General features: G+C 38.0%; 1 protein-coding gene across 4 annotated transcripts in view; it reads right to left on the bottom strand.

Moving 5' to 3' along the window:
* Positions 1–27,739, bottom strand: part of MAPK14 (mitogen-activated protein kinase 14) — a 97,779-nt gene that overhangs the window by 39,173 nt on the left and 30,867 nt on the right. For all 4 annotated transcript variants that reach the window (XM_069073535.1, XM_069073537.1, XM_069073536.1 and 1 more), the window contains exon 2: positions 19,989–20,118. In XM_069073535.1, coding sequence (XP_068929636.1) covers positions 19,989–20,118 — 130 coding nt within the window. The remainder of the gene's footprint in view (positions 1–19,988; positions 20,119–27,739) is intronic.

Raw genomic sequence — 27,739 nt, 5'->3', positions numbered from 1 at the left:
TAAAATGGATGTACTGCATCATTTTGCCTCTTAACATTGCTGTTGTTTAGAAATAACTCATTTCAATTACAACTTTCAAATTTTGCAACGTAACATTTTTTACTCAAATCCTTTAATTCAGTTCAATAAGCATTAAGTGCTTAACTCAGACAAGGCAGTTGCCAAGATATTACTGATAAAATGACAAAAACAAAACAATTCCTGTCTCAAGGATCTCAACTCCTCTTCTGGTTACTTAACTCCTTTACCAATACTATTTTCATCTGTTCGTTCTTTAGTACAGACAGCCTGAAACTCACCAAAAGCTGAGGGGAGGGGAGCTTTACTTGTTGGACTTTAAGGTTTCATGTGGCCTTACTTGTTTTTGTCTTGGAATTTCCAGAATCTACTATATTGCCTTGTGGGTGGCAAAATCCTTTTGCTATCCATCTGTCAGCCATTACTTTGTAATCTGCCCACTTTTTCTATTTCCTTTATGACATCTTTTAATTCTGTTCTTTCAAAGTTCAAAGAGGGGCTCTAGACCTCGGCCAGAGTTTTTGAAAGTTAATGCTAAACCTCAGTGCCTTAGCTTGTTGGTAGGATCTACTCTTCCACCCCTCATCTGGGAAGTGACTCAGAGGCCCCAAAGGCGAAGGAGGCTTTTACAAGTCCAAGGGGACAATGGTCCATGCTTTTTCTGAAAGAGTGAAATAGTACTCCAGATGAGGACTGCTGCTCAGCTTTAAGCTGGAGGTGGTAGGGGAGCCCAGGAAGTTCAGCAATATACAAGTATACTCGACCTATGCATCCATTCATGCTGTATGTATTTGTGAAAAGTGTGCCCTGGATTTATTAGAGGATGTCTTGCGGCTTCTATTCTTACTATGGCATCCTAGCAGAGGCCTCTGTTTTTCAATAATTCTGTTTACTGGCTACTAAAGGCAAGCACATTGAAAGGTAGGTGATCAACTGATGGGAAAACAACTACCGTGTTTCCCCGATAATAAGACCTATCCCGAAAATAAGCCCTCCCCTTACTCTGTAAGATTCCTCTAAAATAAGCCCTCCCCCGAAAATAAGCCCTATTGAGATTGCTACTGTAGTGAAGGTGATCCCCTGTGCTACACACTACATTACAGTACCCTCTGTATGCACCGTTCCCCCCACCGTGAAACGCACGCCACGCTCCGAGCTGCATCCAATCAGAGCTGCAGCAGTGAGCGCGTCATCCTGTTCTTCCCCAGTGATTTGCTTATTGAATAAAGGTACATTTTTTTGTTCACATTTACCTGTTTATTAAAATTGCTGTCAATGTTCATTAAAATAAGCCCTCCCCTGAAAATAAGCCCTCTGGTGTTTTTCTGTCCAAAAAAAATTAATAAGACAGTGTCTTATTATCGGGGAAACATGGTACTCATATAAAACGTACATACTGTCTCTATTAGAATATGTTTCTTGAAGGCAGGAACTGTTCACTTTATCTTGGTAGCCGCAAGCTTAGTACATAGTAATAAATGCTTGTTGACGGACCATTAGAAAGGAGGGCTCAATCATGTTCTATGCAGGGAAATGAATATAATAGAATGTAAAGGTAAAAAATAAAACAAAAAAAAGTTTTGTGTACACTCCAAACACACACACACACACACTCTCTCTCTCCTATGGACTTATCTATCACTGTTCTCCTTTTCTCTTAATGTGGATTATCAAATGTTAACTGACTGAAATCACGAGGGCCTCAGGTGTGGGCAGAACCAAATTATTTTGCTTCTACCTACTCCATTCTAGCCCCAAACTACATCTAATCTTATCTATACTATTTTACAGGCAGCTAGACTTCGTAGAGGACAGAGAACTGGACTTGCAATCTTACTAAGTCCAAATTTGGCCTCAGATATATACAAGCCATATGACCCTCAGTTTGAGTCATTTAACCCTGTTTGCCTGAGTTTCCTCATCTGTAAAATGAGCTGGAAAAGGAAATGGGAAACCACTCCAGTATCTTTGCTAAGAAAACCCCAAATGGAGTCATGAAGAGTTGGACATGACTGAAATCAACTGAACAACAATAAAATACAATCCTCGATCCAAATCTACAGTTCAACATTCTCCCTCAGGATGGATAGGAAATGTGTTTTAAAGTAAAATAAATCAGGTTTAAAGATTTTAAAATATCCTGTCCACTTCTTTCATAACAATCATAATCCCCTGTTAGTTGGTGGTTTGAGCTGTTTGCTAGAATATGGATTGTATGGATGGATCCACACACTCTCACCTGATCTCCCTTTTGATCTTTGACATCAGCTAGCATGGCACCAGCACATCAACTGGACATATATCAGGCACTCGATACATTCTAACTGATAATAAAGCCTGCTAGATTTAGGGGGTGTTAAGAAAAGTTAACTGGTCCTCTAAAGAATAAAACTCACGATTCTGACAATTCAAGGAGAAAAAGAGTTCTATTTAATATATGTTAAAGATTAAAAATTATCTTATTACTATATAGATTATAACTTTTAGTTGCAGAAATAATCTTTTAATACAAAAAACAAACTTAAATTTATAGAATTTCAGAGTCTGAAGGGTCTTCAGAGATCTAGTACAATCCCTCTATTTTTAATTATGTTGATTTAAAAAAAATTAACAAAGCATTTATTTTCTCTCCCTTTTATCTCCTTCCCCTGTCCCTCCCTCCCTCAGGAAAAAGGAAAAAAAAGAAGAAAATCCTTGCAAAAAATATATATAATTAAGCAAAACAAATTCCTACATTGGCTATGTCTAAAAATACAGGGTCAGAGATGTTAGAAGTGATTTATCGCATCTCTTTAGTAGCAGTCTGGACTAGAAATTAGGTCTTAAAATTCCCCATTCACACCCTATCTACTTCACGTTACCTTTACATTACATATATGGATGTGAACTATAACTGTTATGAAAGAATTTAGAAATCTGAGAGTAGTGGAAGCAGTGCTATAAAAGTAAGTCAGGTGAAAAGAAAATAAAGGGCTGTTGTCTAACCACCCCACCTGCACAACCCAGTTAGCTAGAGAGGCAGGTGCTCTTTTTTATTCAGCATGGCAAGGGGGAGCTATCTCTATGGTTACTTCTCTGGAAGGCTAAGATGTGGAAATGAAAAACAAGAGTTTCCAGGCAGGTTGTGCTGGTGCTGATGCTGTTGTTCACCATATCACAGTCTGAGGCAAGTTCACAAATGAACAAATGAAAATGGCTCCAGAAATAAGGATCCATAGCACCACAAGGCAAACACTTGTTATTAGTATTTAAAATCTAATAGAACACAGTTCACTGAAGAACTTTCTAAACTAACAAATATCTGTCCCTCCTCAGGCTATTGGAAATATTTAAACACAACTTTTTATCCCCAGAGCTCTGAACACCCACGAGGGAAGATGCTGCATACAGGTGAATATTACTGCGACTGTCTCAAAAGTAAAAGCATCCAACATGAACAATATGAATCACCAACAGTTTGTATATGTGATCTATCTCAAATCCAGAACAAATAAAGAATAACTCCATTCACCTCAACCACAACGAGCCTCAAGCTGAAATTAAATTAAAAAGGCAACTGAGTGGTCACAAAACAGAGCACCCTGCTCTTTAATTCACAGCAGAGTCACTATATCCCCCCAATGCTTATGTGCAAAATGGGTCCAAGATTAAGAACACATTAAAAGCAACAAGTCACTACAAAAAATATGTAAGATGGAAAAAAAAGTTTTGGTATTAAAGTTACATTTAAAATACACTGAAAATCATTACAAAGAAAACCTATGTTATGGAAATGAATGTTAAAAATTAAAAAAATAAATGATTTATTAAAAATTAAAATAAATATAAATAATTAATATAAATAATATAATATATAAATAAAGTAAAATCTATGTTCAGTCAATCTTGAAGACTTCACTGGGCAGATGACTCAGTATATAAAGTAAGCAGAACCAGGAGAACAATTTCTAAAATGCCACAATGATATAAAGGAAGAAAACACTGAAAGATTTTTTTGATACTCTGATCAAGGCAGTGACCAATCACGACTTTACAGTGAAGCATATCTTCTGCTTTTAGGCAGAAAAGTAAGGGACAATAAATAAGAATGAAGCATGGCCACTATTTTGACTTGTTTGCTTTATCTGAATTTACTTGTCAAAAAAAGGGAAAAGGTTTCTATGGGGTAAGAGCACCTATAAAACATTATTTTTTTTCCTTTAAGAAATGTTTAATTCTAGTTCCAAATTGTGTCTCCCCAGGCATCATATATTGTGAACCAGTGGGCATTAGACACTAGATCACAGATTTGTGGATTTACATGGTCTGTTGATCAGATATTTACAGTCTCCAATGACTGGATTTAGAGGCAGCTAGGTGGTACGCTGGATACAGTGCTGGGCCTGGAGTCAGGATAATCAGAGTTCAAATTCCACCTTAGACAATTCATTTAACCTTTGTTTACATTAGTTTCCTCAACTGTAAAATGAGGATAACAAGAGTTCCTACTTCCCATGGTTGTTGTAAGGATCAAATGAGAAAAAAATTTGTAAAGCACTTAGCCCAGTGCCTGGCATACATATAAATGCTAGCTAGTATCATTATTGTTGTTGTTATAGTAACATGTAAATCTTTAGGCTGGATCTGTGACACACGCTGAATCCTGTTACTATGTTAGGATCCTGAGGGTAGTTATTGTTTCATTCTTTGTATTTGTATTTACAGTCCCTGCCACAGTGCCTGGCATATGGGACATACTTAATAAATGCTTGTTAATTTATTGTCATTAATTACATCCCTTACTGATAATGTGTATGCAGTTTTTAGAATAGTAAAGAAGCTGGATTTACATAAGGGTCCTGAGATTCTCCCAGAGATTCAGCAAGCAGGGTCACATAAAAGGCAAAGGGGCATCAGACCACTGGAGAAGATTCCTGAGAGTCTCTCCAGAGCTTTAAAAGGGTATTTATTTCCACACTTTCTGGACACTGCCTTGTTACCCCCTCAAACATCAGCCAGTTTACATCTGTGTGGAACGGAATCTATTTAAATATTGCCTTCTCTCTGATCTTGCAAGTTACAGGTGGAATTTTCAGAGCTTCATGTCTGTAAAATGAGTCAAATTGTATTCCTGTACTCCTGCACAAAATGCAATTCCACAGAAATGTTGTTTAAGGCTTGATCCCCAAATATGATTATTTTAATGAAATTTCATTACCTGTCTGCAAAATAAAGAGGCCTAAATAATGCAAACAGTGAAAGAATAATAAAAGATTTGGTTGCTTAAATGAAACATAACAAGAGCTTAGGAGGAAGCTCCTTTGAAGATAAATTGAATATGCCTGAACCTGATCATCAGGTTAGTACACTTTCTCATTTCAAATCTGTTCCTTAAGGACTGCCTGCCTTTCCAGGTTATAGCTTTTCCATAGTTTTGTGAGTGCCCTGAAATTTTGTTATAATGCTTATTTTGTGATGCAATAACTTTTAGGTTGCTACATATAAATGATGGATGTAAAAAGAATTCCATTTACAACTTCTAATGCAGTACTGACCAAGCACTCCACGACTAATGCTGAATGATCCTTATTGTAACAATTGTAACTACATTAACTGGTTTTGCTCAAAAGAATACATTCTCAACCTTCTGGATTCTGACAATGTAGCTGTCATCAACTTCATTATGATATATAGTTTCAGGGTGATTAATGCAATCAATGTTGCCTTGTGATATATTGCCTAGAACAAGAGGAAGAGGGTAAACAATCTTCCTAAAACAACCATGGATAAACAGACTTGTAGAAAAAGACAGAAGATTAAAGTAAAGATCAACCGATACTTTGACTCAAGAAAAAGAAAAACTTAAACATCAGAACTGTCTGGAAATGGAGTGGGTTGCTTCAAAAGGCAGCAAGACTCCCCTCACAGAAATCTTCAAGGGAAGACTGTGATCCCTAGAAATGTTCTCAATAGGATTCAAGATTTAGGAGAGGAGTTGCATTTTGAGTTCTCATCCAACCAAGAGCTTTCACAATTTTATATAAAATATTATAAAATAAAGCATCTCAAAACTAAATTGGTCTAAAATGCTGGAGAGGATGTGGGCAAACTGGAACACTCATGCATTGTTGGTGGAGTTGTGAACTGATCCAGCCTTTCTGGAGAACAATCTGGAACTATGCCCAAAGGGCTATAAATACTTTCATACCCTTTGATCCAGCAATACCACTCCTAGGGTTATATCCCAAAGAGATCATAGAAATGGGAGAAAGAGCCATATGTACAAAAATGTTTATAGCAGCTCTTTTTGTTGTGGCAAAAAATTGGAAATTAAGGGGGTGTCCATCAATTGGGGAATGGCTGAACAAGTTGTGGTATATGCATGTTATGGAATACTATTGCGCTATAAGAAACGGGGAGCAGGCAGTCTTCATTTTTACCTGGAGAGGCTTAAAAGAACTGATGCTGAGTGAGAAGAGTAGAACCAGGAGGAATTTGTACACAATTACAGACACAATGTATGTGTGATGACCAACTTTGATAGACTGGACTCTTCTCAACAATGCAGGGATATAAGTCAATTCCAAAAGACGCATGATGGAAAGAAAAACGTGCATCCAGAGGAAGAACTAGAAAGAACTAAATTTATATCCAGGTGGAAGCAAATTACCTGATCTTTTTCGTTCTCTTATTTGATTTTATGTCCTCTTTACCATTTTTTATTCCAGCTGGTACAATCCATCCTTATAACCTGACCATTGTATAATGTGAAAGTATTTACAGATCCTATACTTGATTATAAGATGCCATGGGGGAGAGAGGGGAGGGAGGGGGACAAAATGTGAAATTCAAGGAATTGTGGAATTGAATCCTGTAAACTAAAAGGAAACAAACAAATTAATAAATTAAAGAATTAAATTTAAAAAAACTAAATTGGTCTAAATTTGGTAGATATTTATAGACTGTTCCACAAGCTATTCACTTGTCATTTCAATTTTATTTTTATATGTATCTACATGTATATAATAATGTTTTGTTATATTACATTGTTATGTCCTTGCATAGCATATCAAATCATGATAGATAATATTTATATTGTGATATATACATATATGTACACACACACACAATTAAGTTAGGTCACTAGACTAATCACAGAACAGTGAGTAGTAATCTTCCATTCAACCAACAAAATGAGAGTTTTCCTTCTTTTCCCCCACTTAATAGTATTTTACTTTTTCCAATTGTACATATAGTTTTCAACATTCATTTTTATAAGATTCTGAGTTCAAATTTTTTTTCTCCCTTCCTCTCTCCCCTCCCCAAGATGGCAATCTGATATAGGCAATATATCTCATTTCCATTTTGAAGAAATAGGAATTTCCTTTGAAAAATTGTTACAATATTTGGAATTAGACTTGTAGTATTTCCCTACTGCTTTGGCTAACACATGATTTTGGTAACCTATTTAGACAACACATTTATGGACAAGCTGCAAATGAATCTAGTGGATTATCCAAGGAAAGTCCTAAAACAACAATTAGCAATAACATGTTAGGATTAATTTTTTTAAACCTGGTGCCTATTTGTAAAAAATTTAACAGAGTTCTAAAAAATAAATGAACTAAAGCAGTCAGACTGTGTTTTTCCATTTTTAAGTGAAAAAATTAAGTCAAATCTCTCTATGAACCTCATAAAAGCTATATAGAACTTTCTATATGTCCTTTTCTGTTCTCAATTCTTAAGCTAAATGCATTACCAATATTATAATGAAATTTCCTAGAGAAAATAAGATTCATATACCAAGCATTCTTTTTTTTAAACAAACTTTATTAGAAATTCCCCTTAATGTTTTCTTTTGTTTTTTTTCTTTTTGGAGGGGGGGGGAGAAGGTAGGGCAATTAGGGTTAAGTGACTTGCCCAAGGTCACATGGCTAGTTTTTCTGTGTTAAGTGTCTGAGGTTGGATTTGAACTCAGGTCCTCCTGACTCCAGGGCCGGTGCTCTGTTCACTGCAGCTAGGTATTCTAGTATTCTTTATAAAAACTCTTTACTTCTTACATTCCATCAAATGGTAACTGTATCTCAATTGGATAAGGAAATTAACATTACTCATCCTTACACTGTGGTTTTAGTCTGTGAAAGTTACTAACTTCCCAAAGTAAATTCCATCCAAGTCTTAAAAATAATTAAATGCACATGACCTTACAAAAACTACTATAGTTAAAACAAAATTACACACTAGAGCTGAGAGTTTTACATTTTCTACAAATATGACTTGAAATTCTTTCTTTCTGATATTAACAAGTTACATAGGGATTTTTTTTTGGCCCAGATCTAATTAAGCTTTATCTGGGAGAAAGACGTGTTGTAGTAGACAGTGTTCAACTTGGAATCAAGAAGAGACAGGCTCAAATATAATAAAAACAAACAAACAAAGAAAGCTAGCATTTATATGGAACTCTAAGATTTGCAAAGTACTTTATATCTCATCGATACATTCCTGACACTTAATAATAGGTGGGCAATTCTAAGCAAATCACTTAATTTTTCTAAGCCTTTGTTTTCTCCCCTATGAAATAAGAGGACTGGCCTAAAAAGCTTCTAAGATCCTTTCTAGCTTGGAATCTATGATCCTATGGCCCTATTTCTTTCCCAGAAGTTTAGGTGGTTCACGGGACCTGAAAAATAACACTAGTACATACCCTTTGATTATCATCATCAGAAAGGTCTTAAAGGAAAAGGAAATGTGCCCTTTCACAAGGGGCATACAAGGAACAGCTATGTTAACCTAATAATACTAGACTCATCAATCAACAAGCATTTATTCAGAGCCTACTATGTACCAAGCATTATGTCTACAGAACAGTTCTTTTTAAAAAAAATTACCAGAGATACACACGATAAAAGAAGAAAAATCCTTCCTAGCAAGAAGTTTGTATTCTAACAAGAAGACAAGGACATATGTAAGGATGTAGCGAATAAATAAATAAATACAAAGTAGTTAAGTACGAGATCATTTTCACTGCCACCCCTAACCTTGTTCTTTGTTCTCACTGAAAAATCCAATGCCTTCACCCATCAACCAGTTCTTTCCCAGGCCATCCATCTCCCCCTCACTGACTACACACTCTTCTCTTCCTAATTGTGATTCCTTGGTGAACCAGTTGAACTCTTCTCTTCAATAATCTATTACTCTCTCACCCTAGCACCAACATGCCCGGCCAAGCCTCAGCCTTGGATTACTTCCACAATGTCTTGCCTTCAATTCTACTCATCCGCTCATGAAAGAAGCTAGAGAAAATCATGAAAGGCCACTCCACTAAAAATTTGTGTTAAATACTTTCAACTGCGTCTTCATTACAGCAAGACAATTCTTTAACACTTTGCTATTCAATCATTACAGTGCCTTTGCCACACCTTATCATTTCTCCTCAAACTTCCCTCAGCTAAGAAAATGAGGACAATTTCTGAGAGTTCCCTCTTGGACCCTCCTCAGTGACATCAGTTACATGCCTCCTTCCCACAGATCTCCTTCATTCACAAAAAGTGGCTCTTTTTCTCAAAACAAATTCCTCTATACATACACGTAATCTCATTTCACCTTGCCTTCTCTAACAGACTCCTCTCCTCTAGCATTCCCCCTCTCTCACTAATCTTTAATCTCTTCCTGTCCACTGTCTACCTCCCTACCGCTTACATCACTCCCATCTTTTAAAAAACCCTCATTTGATCCATCCATTGCCCCTAGCTATGACCGTCTATCTCTCCTCCTTTTTGTGTCTAAACTTGAGAAAGGCATTTAAAAGTTGGTGCCTGCCTCCACTTTCCTCCCTCTCTTTTTAACACTGCAGTCTTCTAACCTCATCATTCAACTCCTGGCAAGTTATTGATAATCTCTTAATTGTCAAATCTCATTTTCTCACGGCTCATCCTTCTTGACCTTTCTGTAGCTTGGGACACTGTTGATCACTCTCTTCTTTCATAGTCTTCTCTCTAGGTTTTTGTGACACAGCTCTCCTCTGGATTCTTGTCATACCTGACTCCTCATCCTCAATCTCCTTTGCTGGATCATCATCCAGGTTTCACTCATCAACCAGAGATGTCTTCCAAGGCTCTTTCCTGGACCCTCTTCTCTGCTCCTGCTACACTATTTCACTTAGTGATCTCACCAGGTCTCATATGCCCCTCAAACTGAGTACATGCAAAAACAGACTCATTATCTTCCCCCTCTTCCTAATTTTCCTGTTACTGTTGAGGGTATCACCATGCCCCCAGTTAACCAGACTTAGGCCTAGGTGTCATCCTTAACTCTTTACTCTCATTCTCTATACCCAAAAACTGTTGCTAAGTCCTGTCAATTCTACCTTTGCAGCATCTTTTGTAGAGGTAACTCCTCCTACTCACTCCCCCATAACCACCTCTCTAGAGCAGATCCTCATAACCTCTTGTCTGAACAATTTACATCCCCTTCTGATTGGTCTCCCTGCCCCAAGTCTCCCCACTCTAGTACACTCTTCACTCAGTTGTTAATCTTCCTAAAGTCCAGTTCAGTCCCCTATTTAATAAATTCCAGTGGTTCTTGGTTACCTCCAGGATCCTTTTTGGTGGTTTTTAAAGCCCTTCATAAACTAACCCCTTCCTGTCTTTCCTGCCTTCTTCCATCTACTCCCCTTTACCCACTCTGTGATCCAGTGACCCTGGACTCTGTGCTGTGCTTCATCTCCAGACTCTGCATTTTCACTGGCTATCTCCCATGCCTGGAATTCTCTTCCTCCTCATCTCTGTCTCCTGGCTTCCTTTATGTCTCAGCTAAAATTCTATCTTTTGTAGGAAGCTTTTCCAGTTACTACTTAATGCTGGTGCCTTCCCTCATCTCCAAGTTATCCTGTGTACACAGGTACATTGTGTTTTGCAAGTTGTCTTAGCCAGCAGAACATGAGCTTCTTGAGATCAGAGATGGTTTTTCACCTCTCACTGCTCTATCAGAAAGTCTTCCAGAGATACTATGGAGCTGTCTTTCCTCCATAGTGCTGTCTTGACATTTTAGTGTGAAAAGCAGCAAAGGACAGTAGAGAGAGCACTGAATTTGGAGTCAGATGGATGCCAGAAATGTAGCAACAAAACCTGAGCTGCCTGGGATGTTAGAGGTCATCTGGTACAATCCTTTCTTTTTGCAGACAACAAAACTGAGGCCCAGAGAGGTTTGAGTGGTTTGCCCAAAGTCATGCACAAATACTAAGTTGCAGTGGGAACAAGAACCCCAGTGCCCCTAATTCTACACATTCAACATCTCCCTGTACCTTGTTGAGATGAAAATTCTGCGTCTGCGATTTGCTACCTGTGTGACCTTGAGCAAGTGAGAACTTTTCTGGGTTTCAGTTTCTTCATCTGTAAAATGAGAGGTCTGTGCTACACAATCTCTTAACCCCCTTTCAGCTCTGATTCCTATAACATTTAGGATCTCCCTGATATGTTTCAAAGAAAGGTACAGTATTGTATATTGTAAAGTATTTGAGTGAAATGATCTGCAAATTATATTTAGTTTAATGAATTATAAATAGATTGTGAGACTTTCAGACAAGTTTCTGAAGGGTGACCTTTATTAACCAGATTCACTTCAACAGAAACTTAAATCACTTACACTGGGAGGAACCACTTGTGAAATAAATTGCTATGTACAGGGAAAGAAAAGAGCAGGCAAAATCTCCTCCTACTCTGAGGTTCAATTACTAATGGATCTGCTGGTTTCATTAAAAGAAACTGTTCTATGGCCACAACTACACCCGTAACCTTAACCAACCTCCATACAAATATATTTTAGTCACAAGGAAGCAAAAGGTGTGTATGTGTGTGACCATGATAAAGTACAGGTACTAAGAATGGATCCTTAATGCGTTTGTATACTAAGCACAGCAGGTGTGTGTGTGTGTGTGTGCTTTCTCTTTATTGCTTACAGATTTGTCAAAAGTCCCATTTATGTTATTAAATAATACCTTGATCTTATCTACTCTTGAGGCATCAATTATCACTTTGATGCAAAATTGTTCCTAAAATTCCCGCCAACCCTAACTGCTCTCCTGAGCTCTGGTCCTGTATTTTAAGTTGCCTGTCAGAGGGACAAAGTGTTGTACCGGGAGGCATGAAGACATGAGTTCACATCCCACTGTAGAGTCTTGCTGACTCTGTGATACTGGGCAAGTACTTGATTTGCCTATAAAATGAAGAGGTGTGAACTAGAAAAGATCTCTAAGGTCCTTCTCATCTAGAGAACTACAATCCAATGATTCCTGTTTAGATTTACATATGCCTCAGTCAGTTTGTCCAAAATGGAACTCATTTTTCCCTTAAAAAAAAAAATCTGCCCTTTCCTCTTCCGAACTTCCCTATTTCTGTTAATGGGGCCAAGTTATCCCAGTGATCTTGGCTGAAAATTCTTGACTTTTTGATCTTACTCTGAAGTGGTTACTAACAACAAATGTGTGTATGTATACACAAACGGTTTTCATCACAACATACTTCTAAGATAGTTAACACAATTATTATTATAAGATAGTTAACAACTGTTATCCTCATTTTGTAGATGAAGAAACAGGCTTAGAAGAGACCTGCTGAGGATCATATAACTGGCCAATTCTGGCACAAGTTTACTTAAACTCAAGTCTCTCCTGATTCCAAGTACAGCATTCTTTCCACTACAGAGCCATGTCACATCCTGTCAATTTTACACTGGCAATACATTTCAAATTCATCCTTTCTCCTGCCATAGCTACCACAGTAACTATGGCCCCCACTGTCTCTAGAACAGACCACAGTAACAGCTTCCTAACAGGGCTTTCTATCTCCAGGTGTACCCTACCAAACAGGTATTATTATTATTATTATTTGCCCTACCGAACAGTGTTATTCTTAACACTATTAACCAAAATAATCTCCCTAAAGAGCACCCCTGATCATATCACCCCCCCCATTCAAAAAGATCCTGACTATAAAACACAAACTCAGCCTCATACTCAAGCACCATTCGACAAACATTTATTAAGCACCTACTTTTTGCTATAGATAATTGTGCTAGGTAATGGGAATAGAAGGAGAAAATAGGCAGAGCTCATTAGGAGTTTACATTCTATTTGGAAGAAACTAGCCTATATACAGATGAGTAAATACAAGATAAATGATGGGGTCCTGGGGTGGGGAGGAGAGCACAATTGGCTTAGGGGTTTAGGAAAGGCTTCATGGAGGAGGTAACAAGAGCAGAGCCTTGAAGGGTTATCTACCAATGGGGCTCCAATGTGTCTTTGTGGCCTTATTCTATACTTTTCCCTTTTATACCGCTGATGCTAAGATGGAACTTTATTGATTGAGAGCAACTAGGTGGTGCAGTGAACAGAGCACTGGCCCTGGAGTCAGGAGGACCTGAGTTCAAATCTGGCCTCCCTCAGACCCTTGACACACTTACTAGCTGTGTGACCTGGGGCAAGTCACTTAACCCCAACTGTCTTAACCCCTTCTCCCCTCCAAAAGAACTTTATTGATTACTGGTCCCACATTTCAGCCTGCCCTTTCCTATCACCCCTTGTATTTTCAGTCACTGTTCTCCTTGTTCAAAACAGGTTCCCTTTCTTCATCTCTCCTCCACCCATTTTTGCCTAATGAAATTTTTCAAGACCCAAGTGAGGTGTCACCTCCTTGATGAAGTCTTTACTGATTACATAACTAGACATGATTCTTCTCTCCTTGATTCTAAACTCATTCTATTTGACTTCTCCTATGTATTTCATTATATTCTAACATCTATTGTAGTTACACGAATGTAGGTCTTATTCTGCTTACTATATTTAAGCTCCTCAAGAGAATGGTCTATGCCAGTTATTCAATTTGTTAAGTTTATTAAGTGCAAGTAAGCATTTGTGTATCCCTAGCAACTGATATAGTTCCTTAAACATAGTAGACATTTTATAAATGTCTGTTTTTAAATTGATGTTTTTTCTTAGAACCTAGCAACCATGAGGTAGCTGATGGACAAAATTTAAAAAAAACCACCAAAAAAAATCAAAGCTAGGAGGTAATCTCACCTAACACATTCAAGAGAATCCTGCAATTAAATTTACTGGGAAGGACATTAGACTCCTTAACAGAGCCAGGCACCAGAAGAATACTAATGCCTTTAGTCATAAAAGACTACAAAGTTAAAATGTAGAATTTATTAACATTGAGAGAATGACCTCTATAGTTCCATCTTTCTCCCTACTTAGACATTTAAGAAAAAAGGAATATGAAACATTCAAGGTTGTTTTTTATTATTCAAAAAATGTACTGCCCTCATCTAAATAACAGTATCTCTCAATAGTATGAATTGGCAAAAGCTAAATCTATCAGTATAAAACAGGTGAATTAATTTAAAAGCTTTCATGAAGACAAAATTTTGCAGTTTCTTCCATTACTAAGAGACCTCTGGGATTAAAAATATGCTGTAATAGCTTCACAGTTCTTTCTTTAAAATTTTTTTTTAAATAGAGACAGACAGACACTGAGAGACTATAAACTTACCCATTAGCAAAGTCAAATGAACATAAGGAAAAGAATTTTACATAAAACCAAAGTAACTGAATTTAAAAAGTATTTTGATCCAGGTCCCTTTTCAAGTTCTTCCATAATTCTGAAACCACCGGGTTTTTTTTTTTCTTAAATAATCATAGATGTGGTGATGTATATAGTGTATATAGTGCTAGTTTTACTGATCTCTTTATATTTCTTTACATAGATCTTTATAGATTTTATTTACTTAACATATATTATTAGTAATATAATATTCTATTCCATTATTTATTCAACTATTTTCAGTCTCTAACTTGAAAGCAAAAAGGATATTTCTAGCTTTTCCAATTAGAAATAAAGTAGTTATAAATACTTTTGTACAGATTGATCCTTTTCAAACTTGACAATTTTTAGAATTTCTTAGCTAATGGAATCCTGGTCTCAAACAGCATGATTAGTTTGGGACCCTCACTGAAAACTGCCATAATATCCTGAAAAATGTTTTTTTTTACCAGTTTAAACTCCCAATAATGTATTATAATACTTGGGATTCTATAGCACAACCAACATTGAATTTCCTATTTTTATTGTTTGCTATTTTTTGCCATTCTAATGGATTTGTGGTAGTATTTTAAGATTGTTTTGATTTATATTTTTCAGATTACTAGAGTCTGTGAATCTTTTCACATGGTTATTAAAAATTCATTTTTCCTCCTCTGAAAATTGTTAAGTTCATATCCTTTAAAACAGTAGTCTCCAATATGGGGAGAGTGGCATTACTCTAACGAGTGGAAAACAACCAAGAGGTAGAACAATATATTATATCCCACCTTCACCTTACATCCAATGGGGGGAGGGGGTCTCTAACACAACCACTTCAACTCCTCCTTCAGCTATGCAAGCTCCCATCACTTCCCTCTGAGGTGATAACACCTTGGATAGTGATAACCTCATCAACCATTCTAGCTCACTCAGCAGTACCTATGCAAGTAACATTGGGAAGACTGTACCAAATAACTTTGGTGATTCCTTTTTGCCTTTTGATCTTTTTATTTTTTTTTTAAAGCAATCGGGGTTAAGTAACTTGCTCAAGGTTACATGGCCAGTTATTTCTGGGTGTGGTGCTAAGTATCTGAGCCCAGATTCAATCCCAGGTCTTCCAACTCTGGGGCCAGTGCTCTTACTCACTGCGCCCTCTGGCCGCCCCTAAGCAATTGGGGTTAAATAACTTGCTCAAGGTTACACGGCCAGGTGTTTCTGGGTGGGTGCTAAGCATCTGAGCCCGGATTCGATCTCAGGTCTCCCAACTCTGGGGCCAGAGCACTCTTACTCACTGCACCACCTGGCCGCCCCATCTTTTTATTTTTTTGAGGTAGAAGATCCTATTCCTAACTCTCTTTTCCCTCTCATCTCTTTCCCACTTAAAAAAAAGAAAAAGGAAGCCTTATAACAAATATGCCTAGTTGAGAAAAACAAATTTACACATTGGCCATAAACACAAATGTATATCACATTCTATAGCTTGAGCCTATCATTTTTTTAATAGGTGGTGATTAGGGTATTTCATCATTGGTACTTTGAAATTGTGGTTAATTGTTATTATTAAATCGATGAGATGTTATTAAATCGATGAGAATTCTTCAGTTTTTCAAATGTAAAGATAAGAAGAGATATCTACAATTTGGGCTTACTTCCAGTGACGACATAGTGTTATGCTACCAAATATTAAAACATGCAAATAATCACAGATGTTGTGACCTTTAAATCAGATATTTTATGTATAAGGTATTTCCCTTTAAAAAGTAAATCTCTTTCATATGGAATAGTCTGAGTTCTAAATGAAACTGTTACTTTAATTCAGAGTCCTGAGACAGTTACTGGTAATTTTTAAATGTGACAAGCTGTTTTATACTGGAGCAGAGATAATTTATCTGAGTATAGATGGAAGAAGAGAATTTGGTGACTAAATATAGATTAAGGTGGGGGTTGTTCAGAGAGAACACATAGTCTGAACCCAAAAAATTAAGAGGAAAAAGAGAAGAGGTGGAGGGGAGGTGAAAGGACAAATTTTAGCACTACATCAGCCAAGTTTGAAGCTAACAGTTGTGGAAGCATGAAGCCAGCTGAGCAGAGGCAGAGCTTGGAAGCAGAGAATCATAGAAGTCAATCAGAAGACTAAAGTGTCTAGGAGAGGAATTCTGCCCACTGAAGTACAAGTCAAGCACGTTGATCACTCAGTTTAATAGGGAAGTGTCTGTTGAATAAAAAAGCTATAATCATCAAGGAATTTTTATGGACAGTTCCTGACCCAGAAAGAAGACACTGAAATTTATAGTTCTAGAGCTGCGAGTTACTCCCATATGGGTATTCCTCACTCATGTTCTCCTTGTTTCTCTAAATTTCTGTGAGTGCCCCCTCTGCCCACAGATACTGAATGCATTGGTTGGAGAGTATGACCCAGGTTTAGGTATGGATTGTAATGTATTATTCCTTCATTTGCCTAATTTGCAAGCACCTCTGATATACCTGTTTTGGGCAAACAGAAGTGGGAACTAAAGACCTGAAATTAGTTTAGTAGAGAGGAATTCCTCCACAACAGGCTTACACCTAGGATTCTGAAAAAGTTTGAGTCCAACTATGCAGTTGTGGTCCTTCTCTGGGAACCTGGGACAACCAGTGTGAGAGCAAGATGGAGAAAATGAGTCAGCCCAGACACTGAATAGGTAGGCGTCTAAAAGTGCTATGTGAGAGGCAAAGATATTACAGTGCAGGTGGCTACCCCACGAACCCATTACATGTGCAAAATGCTTTGCATGCAAAGCTTAAAGTGGTACATAAATACAAGTTATTCTTATTATATTTAATCCTATTCTGACCTAGTTTACCTAACTCCTATCCCATTCTACAAAATTCTCTGAACCTCCTACTCTAGTCTTAAGAAACTCTTCTATATCATTAAACTTTTCAATCTTCCTGTATGTAGCTAAAAGCTGGCTTCTCTCCTCTTAATAATACAACCTTTTTAACTCTCTCTCACCAGGGGAACCCTCCTCCTAATTCCCACAATTCACAGGGCCAGGAACAGACTTGTAACCTTGCTTCTCCAACTCCCATAAAAGTTGACCCTCTTTTGAAGCTCATGATATTCAATTATACCCTGTCCTCCCCCCATAATAACTCATATTTATTCAGTATTTTTAGGGTTTATAGAGTTTTCCTTATAATTCTTCTGAGAAGTAGGAAATTAAAATGCCATCTCCATTTTAGGGATAAGGAAACAAACACATAGAGGTGAAATGGTTTTCCTTGGTCTCTAGACTCTAAAGTACATTGCTTTTTCCACTACAGCACACATTGCTTCTTCTGAATCCCTTGTTGCTGTCATCAACTGTCCGATAAGTCATTCTACCAAATTTCTCAATGATTAGTAACCAGATCATGGTTTTCTTTAATAGTCCATCTCCTACAATCTTTGGTGCACTCATATTCACAATCCCTAAGCATACTTTTGCTAGATGCTCTTGTGGACACACCTTAGACCTCAACACCTCTCATAGTTCATTCATCCATTCATGAATAATTAATATTTCTAAAGAACCTATTATATCCTAGTGGCTGAAGATTACAAGACAAAGCCAAGAACAGTTCTAGCCCTCTAGAAGCTTATAGACTACTGGGGTTGTGGTAGGGTCAGAGATATATCTTGTATAATAATATGGTGGGGGAGGCCCTAATAACTAGGGGGGTCTAAGAAAGGCCTATAAAGTGACATTTGAACTGAGCTTTCAAGGAAGCCAGGGATTCTAAGAGGACACAGAGGTAAAGAGGGAGTAGGGAGTATATTCCAGATGTGAAGAACATTGGCTAAGGCAAAGAGATGGGTGATAGAATGTTGTGTTCAGAGAACACAATTAGTTAGCCAACTAGTTTGGTTGGAATGCAGAACAGTCGATGAAGAATGTGAACTAAGTCTGGAAGGTAAACTGGAGCCAGGCTTTAAATATCAAATCGAGGAGTTTTTCTTTTATCCTATAGGCAATGAATGGGGAAGTCGATGAAGCTTCTTGAACAAGGGAGCAGTAATAAGGTCAGACTTGTGATTTAGGAGTATCAATCAGTTTGGAAACTGTGGAAGATGCACTGGGAAAGAAGAGCCTGGAGTCAGAAAGTCCAATTAGGACAGTAGAAGTCCAGGTGAAGTGTGATGAGGGCCTTAACTAGGATGATAGCCACAAGTAGACAGAAGGGGAAGCATTTGAGAGATCTCCCAGATCTTCAACATTTAAATTCCACTCTCTAACCCTGACCTCCCATGGATATGTTTGTCCCACTCACACAAAATTTATCCCTTGCCCTTATCATTCCCTCTATCTCTTTCACACTAGTTTCACTTGTCTCCATACCCAGACTCTTCACCCTACTGCCTGCCATTTTAATACTTCACAAGCAATGCTCCTAGCATGCCTTGCCCCACTGACCTCTGTTCTCAGTCTTTAATTCCACTTCATCAGTTTCTAACCCTCATCATGGTACTTTTCTCCTACTTTAGGGGATCAGCACTATTGAATAAAATCAGTTTATAGCACATAATCTCATCAAGGGACAAAAATCAAGAGTAAAAGCTGGGAGCTCCAAAGAACTGAATTTAAGCTTGATGTCAGGAAAAGTTTCTTAATAATAAGAGCTATCCAAAAATGGAAATGGACAGTTTCAAGGGGTATTGGCCTCTTCGTTTTTGGAGAACAGAGGACCACAGATTTAGAGATGGAAGGGACCTCAAGAGGCCCAGTTAGGTTAAGTGACTTGACCAAGATTGCAATAGAAAATCAGCATAAGATGTAAGATTTGAACCCAGGTCCTTTTATGCCAAAGTCAGCACTCTTTCCACTGTACCAGGATGCCGATCTGCATGACTATTTGACTGGTATTCTGTGTTAGGAATTTCTATTCAGGTATTGGTTGGATTAGATGACCAATGAAGTGCTTTCCAACCCAAAATCTGTGAGGCTGTGGCTAAATTCTTTATTTTACTGATATCTAAGGTCATTGCTACAAGTTAAAAATGAACATCAATATCTGACTTGCAAAGAGGAAAGCAAAGGCTTAGTATTCTCAAAACATACACACACACACACACACACACTCCAATTTCATCTCGTTTTAGGCTTCAGCAGTTTGTCTAAACAAAAAAGAGGAGGGAATAAGAGCTAAACTCTAGTACTGGCATAATATGACAGAGTATACAGTAAAATAAGAAACATCTTACTCTAGACAGTCAGCCTTCAGACAATTTAATTATAGTTATTACTGTAATGTGAGTAAGGGTCAAGCCTAAGATATTATCAATAGTTTGTCTGGTTCATTCTTGTGCCATCATAGATATTTCAAATGTTTAAGAATAAAAAATCCAACTTGCTCAAAAACAGCTTTCCCTTCCCCTCACTGATAACTTACATTTTCATGTTTCATATGCTTAAGTAACCGCAATTCCCTGTAAGTCCTTTTTGCATGGATGATGGACTGAAATGGTCTGGATAACTTCTTCACTGCTACACGTAATCCTGTTTTTTTGTCAAAAGCAGCACTGCGGGGGAGAAAATAATATTATTGTAAATATAGGTTAAGGGTACTTATTTAAAATACTTATTTCATTACCAATTAAATGATTTAATTACAAAGATAGCATGAAAATTCTACTCATCTCAAAAAATAATACACAATATCCTATTTTGATATCCTGGTTCAAAACTTAAGAAATGTACCCCCCAAAATTCTAGAAATATTTTCAGCTATTTCAAAACCCACTGTTCAACCTCCAATAATGACATTCATGGCATATTTGCTTCAAGAGAACTTCTCTATATGAATATTAACAGATCTCGGGGTATAGCCAGAGGCTTTCACAACTGGATGCTCTGGATCTCTTTCTTTGGCAAGGTGGGCAGTCTTAATCTTGAATGAATAACTGCAACAATTAGAAATGCTCAAAGCTCATATTAATATTTCTCAACAGAATGTGTTTCACATGAAAGACATCTTCCAAGGGAAGTGAGCCAGGACTAAGTATAGACAAGTAATGTACTTTTCAAGGCTACAAAACTCAGGGGGGTTGGGAGTGGGGGGCAAAATGAGGTATGCTTTTTTTTTTAATCATTCCAGAAAGTCTGCTCTCCATGGTCCCTAACTATTTATTTTGTGGTAAGTGAAACCGAACCTTTATTGTAAAAGGTACAAGGTCCCAGCAGGAGAGTAATATATATGGTATAAAATTCTTCAAACTCAAAGCTTGTCTAGGGTGCACAAATACCTTGTGTCAGCTCTACGTCTGAGAGGGGTAGTTAAGAGTCCACCTTCACTGCTCCCTTCAGATTCTCTTCCACTCAATAACCTTTAAGGCAGCTAACATTTGGCATCAGTCTTGCAACCTTCAATATTCAAGATTGGTCTAGACTAGGCCTGCACAACATACGGCCTGCCAAAGGATTCTGGGTGTCTATCACATGTTACCATGGGTCAAGTGACAGTAGCCTGAAATTAGGCCATATAGTGTGCAGGTCTGGTCTAGAGGGTCATAAGACTAACAAGGCCCTAAGTTTACACATAAGAAAGATATTATAAACTAACTAAAACACTGTTAAGGAAAAAAATTACTTAAGTTTTCAGTATTCCAAATAATGCCCAGCATACAAACACTCAAGAACCTCCTGAGAATGCAGTTTCATAACCACCAAAGAATATAACCAGACTCCACCCCCTTTTTAAAAGAATTTACACATTCAATAAAGGTCAAGTCATCTGATTTGGGCAAAAGTGACTTGCAAAGATGTTTATGTAAAAGCAGCACAATTGTTCTTCCAATTATATGTTAGGTATTCTGAACCCTTTTGTTATCAAGTCATTATTAGGTTAACCAAATAACGTATGACTAAATTGCTAACCTCCATATTAAGGGTTAGCAAGTGAACCTTTACAGTTAAAATATAAAATAGAAATTGTACTGTGCTAAGCTCTTCTTGAAAATGTTATCTACCCCTGAATTTTAAGTGCTACTCAGCAAACAATATAACATATTCAAATCCTAGAAGTCTCTAAGTATTTCCAAAAAAGATTTCAAAGAGGTGGTATATTTTAATCTATACTTTTAAATGAGTATGTAACCATAGTATGAACTATGAAGGCCTTACCTGACATGTACAGTACTGTTATATTTTGCCTATTTTTGAGTGAAGGATGGTTTTACATTTTAAAATAAAGTATATTTTCAGAAGTATATTTTAAAATGTAAAAATAATTCTAAGTTCAGAGGTTATACAAAACAGAAGAGTCAGGGGTCCCTGCTTTAGACAAACCTCCCCATTCACACTGTTTTGCTTCCTGAACTGAAGACACACTGCAAAATGACTTTACAGAAGATAGCTACAAAGCCACTAACTGCATTTTTTATTTCCTCTCCAAATAGCTACATCTCTTGCCGTCAAAAGAATTTAAAGATTAACAAAGAAAAAATATGAAACTGATTGGGGAAAAAATATGGAAAAAAGCCAACCCCAAAAGCACAAAAAAGACATTATGCACATACAGAGGTAACTAGTCATTGTTCCTGTAATCTTGGAACTTCTATGCCCAGGACTTTTGAAGTATGATTCTCACAGAATCCAATAGTTCATCTTATTTTAAAAGATCTGTTTGTGAATAAATAAGTCTATGAAGCGGGCCGTTATCACACACTTCACAGAACCCAGAAATAAATCAGTTAAAGAAAAACCCAAGATAGTTTAAACTGCTTCGCTGAAGTGAAAAAATAAAATTATAAGATACTTTATTCTTAATGTAAGGCGAGCTATATATCACCAAGTGAACAGGACTAAAAAAATCTGTCAGTCACCAGAAAGGCTAGGAAACAAATTATTGGACCTCTACACTGGAGGCAAGCAAAGACTCCAAGAGCCTCCAAGAGGTTCTCTAGGAAAGGCATCATCATGTGGTAGAAAACAGTGCTAGACTGGGAGTCAGAGGACCAAGATTTTGCCTCTGTAATTTACTCTTACCTGAGTGATCCTGAACACATAAGTTAGCATTGATGAGACAGATGCCTAAGGTTCCTTCCCAGCCTAAATCTATTGCTCCTAAGATTCCTTTCAATGACTAAGTAATCTTGAAACTGCTTGACACCAAACTCTAGTATACTGTATTATATAGTGTTTGTATGTAGATTAATACAATTTTAACAGTTGCTTTTTCAGCATGAACAAAACTCCCAAGAAAATAAAGCTTAGATACGCAGAGATGAATCTAAGCAAACAGGAAAATGATTAACACAAGTGTTAATATCTGTTGAACTTAATAAAATAAGTATTCTGAGATTTCAAATAAAAACCATTTTTTTTGCATAATTTCTATGGCAACCTATTTCTATGACAAACTGATATTCCAAATTATACCATTTCATAACCACCAAAAATACTAATGCTAATTTCTAAGTCTGACCATATCACTCCCCTACTCAATAAACTCTAATGGTTTCCTATTGCTTCTAGGATCAAATATAGACCTCTTTTGATGATCTTTTAAAGGTCTTCTTAACCTGGCCCCAACTTAACTTTGCAATTTTATTAGACATTACTCCCTTTCCCACCTCCAGTCTCCCCAAACTGGTCTTCTTACAGTTCCTCACACACACCCATCTTTGTGTTTTGGCAATGGCTACTCTCCTCACCCAGCCAAGGCTATATTCCCACCTCACCTTTACTTCTTAGAATCACCTTCTCCTTTAAAACTATTTTCAAGCCATACCTTCTACATGAAGCATTCCTCATTCACCTCCCCACCCTCATATTTGTCTTATACAAACTAATTTATGTACATATTGTCTCTTAATAAAGTGCAAGTTCTTTGAGGACAGGGGTTATTTGATTTATGCTTTTGTATTCCTATCATGTAGCACAGTAGGTGACACACAGCTGGCATTTAACAAATGTTGGTTGACTGATTTAAGTTCCAAGTACAATTCTGATCAACACTAGAACAAGAAAACCAATTGCTGTTGGATTGTAATTGTAAATGAAATAATCATCATCTGAGCTCGGTGTTGGAACAGACTCACAGTTGCTCAGTGAATGAGAGAGTATAAAGACTTTGTCCAATGGCCAGTAAACCCTTCTCTCCAAATTCCTGTTAATTCAGAAAATTTGATATCCCAAGTAGAAGGCTCCAAAATTTCCCTTCTTCTACCACCATGAGCCATCCACCGCAGCCCAGTACTTTCTGTACTCCCATGGGGCTCTGCTCTTCTCTCCCACTGAGTGAGTCCTCTTGACGTGAGAGAGCAACTGCCCTACTTATTATTAGACTTTCCCTCTAACACTTCTCTTACCTCTTTGCAATCCCCTGTTCCTTCCCCCCCCCCCCCAAAAGCAAAACAAAACCCCTCCAACAACACTGACTCTCTGGTCACCATCTCCAGTCTTAGATGTTCTCTTATCTCTCCCTCCCCACCCCCACCATCAGAGACTTAGGAGAATGATCAAGTCTATTCCTTGTTCTTTACTGTCCCTTCTAGACCCCTTCCACTTTACCTCATCTAGATTTAGGATCCAATACAGACGCTACTAGCAGTTTATCAACCCACAAATCGTTTCCCTTCTCTTCTCAAGCTCATGTCTTTGTCTTTAGCCTAACCCCTTCCTCACACTTGGGGCCTTCAATATACATACACAGGCATGCCCCTTTCAGATTATGCCAACTGAGAGCTAAAGACAAAAGTGAGACTTGCATATAAAAAGCAAAGACTGCCTCATTTGCACAAGACCTTTAGAGTTAAAAAATGAGGGAAACCTGAACTCCACAACTGTTGTGATTATTGGGCAAATAAATGTCTGTTGTGTAGTTACAAGTCTAGTCTGCTGAGATAAGGATCTGGTAAATGAGCTGGTTGATCACCTTAAGATAAGAGTGATCTCTCATTAAGGGGCCCCTAGCTTTAAACAGGAAGGTTGCCAAAGAAAAACCTCAGAGCTGGTGGCAAAAGAGAGGCTGTACGTATTTATATTGTGACCAGCTGCCCCGGGAAGTGAAAACCCTTAGTAGTCAGCTAAGTGAGCAGAACTGGGGAAGCTTCTGTGCCATATCCTCCCACCCTCACCCCATAAAGGGTCTTTGTCCTTTATGGTAGCAAGGAGGCCCAACCCGGGAGATGAGTAAAGCAGCCCAGTCTAGGAAACAGCAGAGCCATGCTTCCAATATGGAAGCCACACCCAATGGTGAATTTTATAATAGGGACATATACATAATATATACACAATATAACTTTATAATAGGGACACTAAATAGAAAGATTCCCAAAGCCCACAGCTCTACAGGTGTGACCCTACAAGTCTACTTCACTTCCATGGTCTTTTAAGTTTGTGACTGCTTTCCTTGTGTATATTTGGGGGAGAGTACACTCTGGGTATGGCTTTGCCTTTTGTGTAAACGCCTCAATTGTGAGTTAATGAATCAGACAGCTGATCTGTTTATGGGAAGTAGGTAGTTGAGCAGCTACAATGTAGGAGTAGCTACTCACAGGGTAACCCACAGAGCCCAGAGAGTAATATCTGGCACCACTCTGGGGACCCAATCTGCTGGCATGGCTGGAGAAGAAGACCAAAGAGACTAAGTGGGGGGGCGGGGGGGAGAAGGAGGGGAATGTCAAGGGAACATTCATTACTCATACTCCTTAAACATGTTAGCCTCTCCTTTCATCAAGTTTAACTCCCACAACCAGCACTTTCTTTCAGTCCGCTTTAGCCACATACAAGTATGGTCATATACTTGATCCCATTAGTCTCTGACTGTCCCATCTCTGCAAACAAAACTCTGAAATTCCTATTTGGCCACAACCTCCTGTCCTTCCATCTAAACATCTTCATTCCCAGTAGTCACTGTCTCTTCATGTATTCCCAGTCTATCACCCCTGCTCTGCTCTGTCTTTTCTCTCTCTGAAAATTTCATGGTATCTTCTGCCCTGGAATCCCTTGCTGCCTTGTTCATCTTCTCCAACCCCTCAACACTGGATTACCCCCACCACCTACCTTCTTCACTCATTCCTACTCATGAGCTGCTGAATTCTGCTGGAGGAAGTCACAAAACCATGCTAACCAAGCTCCATTACAAATTTATACTATCTAATCTCAACTGGGCCATTATGGCTCTATGGTAATAATCCTTTTCCTTAATTACTTGAATTCCTATTACACTCCCCTAAAGCATCTGTTTCAAGTCTCCTCAAGCTACCTACACACCCTCTGTTTCTTCCCTTTCATCAGAGTCACTTGCCACATATTTTAATTGAAAAAATAAGGCCATCTATAAAAAAATCTCAAACTCCCTTAACATTCCCCCCCATTCTCATTCTTTGCAAGACCTCCAGAAAGAGGTTGCCCTTCTTACCAAGAACCAAATGCACTCCCTACATCCTTGATCCTATATCTCCCTCTACCACAATCTCTCACTGAGCTTGCCACCTTTGATCATTTTTTTTCCTTCATAATTTTCAATCTTAATCCATGGCTCTTTCCCTACTACCTACAAACATGCCCAAATCTTTTGGAGACCTTGAAAAAAACCTGATTGACTTGACATCACTTCAGGTAGTTGTCTTACATTGCAACCAAACTCCCTAGAAGTATCAGGAAGGACCTTCTGCAGTTGCAGTTTGAGATGAATCTTGGAGAAAGCCAGGAATTTTGAGAAACAGAAGTGAAGAGGGAGAACATTCCAGGCATGAGGGACAACCAATGCAAAGGCCTAGTGACGAAAGACAGAGTTTCATGTGTGAGGAACAGCCAGAAAACAAGTATGGCTGGACTGCATCATGAGTATATGAGAGCAATATGTAAGAAAACTAGAAAGATAGGAAGGAGCCAGGTAGGGAAGAGCTTGAAATGCAAGGAGTTTAATTTGATCTTGGAGGTCATGAGGAGTCATGGCACTGCAGCTTACTGAGGAGGGGGTCACACCTGCATTCTTGACAGATCACCCTGATAGCTTTGTGGAAGATGGTTTGGAGTGGGGAGAGACTTGTGACTTTCATTAGTTAGGAAGCTATTGCAAAAAGTCCAGGAGAGAGGTGATGAGGGTATGAGCTATAGTAGTGACTAATCAAATGTGAACACCTGTTGGCCATTTAAAGACCTTCACAATCTGGTTTCTACCTGTCTTTCCAGACTAATCTCATATTCCTTCCCTTAATGCACACTTATGTTCTAACCAAATGGCCTACTTGCTAGGACAGGGTACAATGGATCAAGTGCTGGTCCTAGGGTAAGGAAGACCTGAGTTCAAATTCTGCCTCCGACACTTGCTAGCTGTATGCCTCTGGGCAAGTCATTTCACTTGTTTGCCTCAGTTTTCTCATCTGTAAAATGGAGGTGATAACAGCACTTACCTCCCAAGTTGTTGTGAATATCAAAGGAAATAATAATTATAAAGTGCCTGGCATGTAGTAGACACTACATAAATGTTAAAATTACTCTTGCTATTATTCCCTGTACATGGTAACCCATCTCCCAGATCCATGCCTTTCAATAAGCAAACCTATGTCAGAAACGTTCTCCTTCTTCCTCACTTCTGTCTCCCAGAATCTCCGAGTACCACCTCCTTCAGAAGTAATTTTCTGATCTCCTCAATTGCTAATTCCCACAAAAAGTGACTTGTACCTGCTTTGTATCTATGTTCACCTATGTACATGCTGTTTCCCTCTAGCAACATGTAAGCTCCTTAAGGGCAGACCAGACCCTTTGCATGTTTTGATTATATCTCCAGCACTGAGTATAGCACCTGACTGATACACAGCAGATCTCTCAACAAATGCTTGTGAACTTAATACAAACTAATCCAATTAGAAACATTTTCTGAAATGCTTTTGAGTTTAACAGCATGTTTCAAGAAAGAAAATTTTATTATTCTGTGACTTTATATTGTATCTTCTCAACAGCCCACCAGAAACAAAAACAAACCATGTACAAGCTTCAATAAGCAACTACAATGACATATCACTGTATATCAGAATATGTGCAATCCCTGAAGTTGTATTTGGTACCTATGAAGGTAGTGCTCAAACAGCTAATGTTATGGCTCTGCAACACTCTCCATTAACTCTGAACTTTGTTCTTCAAGCATTTGCTGAACACATATGACACGAATAGTACTATATGAGGGGCCTTGAA

This window comes from Petaurus breviceps, unplaced genomic scaffold (genome assembly GCF_028583685.1).
Source record: "Petaurus breviceps papuanus isolate PSGF00001 unplaced genomic scaffold, PetGlider_PUasm1.0 90865, whole genome shotgun sequence".
Classification (NCBI taxonomy): Eukaryota; Metazoa; Chordata; class Mammalia; order Diprotodontia; family Petauridae; genus Petaurus; species Petaurus breviceps.
This window is presented reverse-complemented; position numbering and strand designations above follow the sequence as displayed.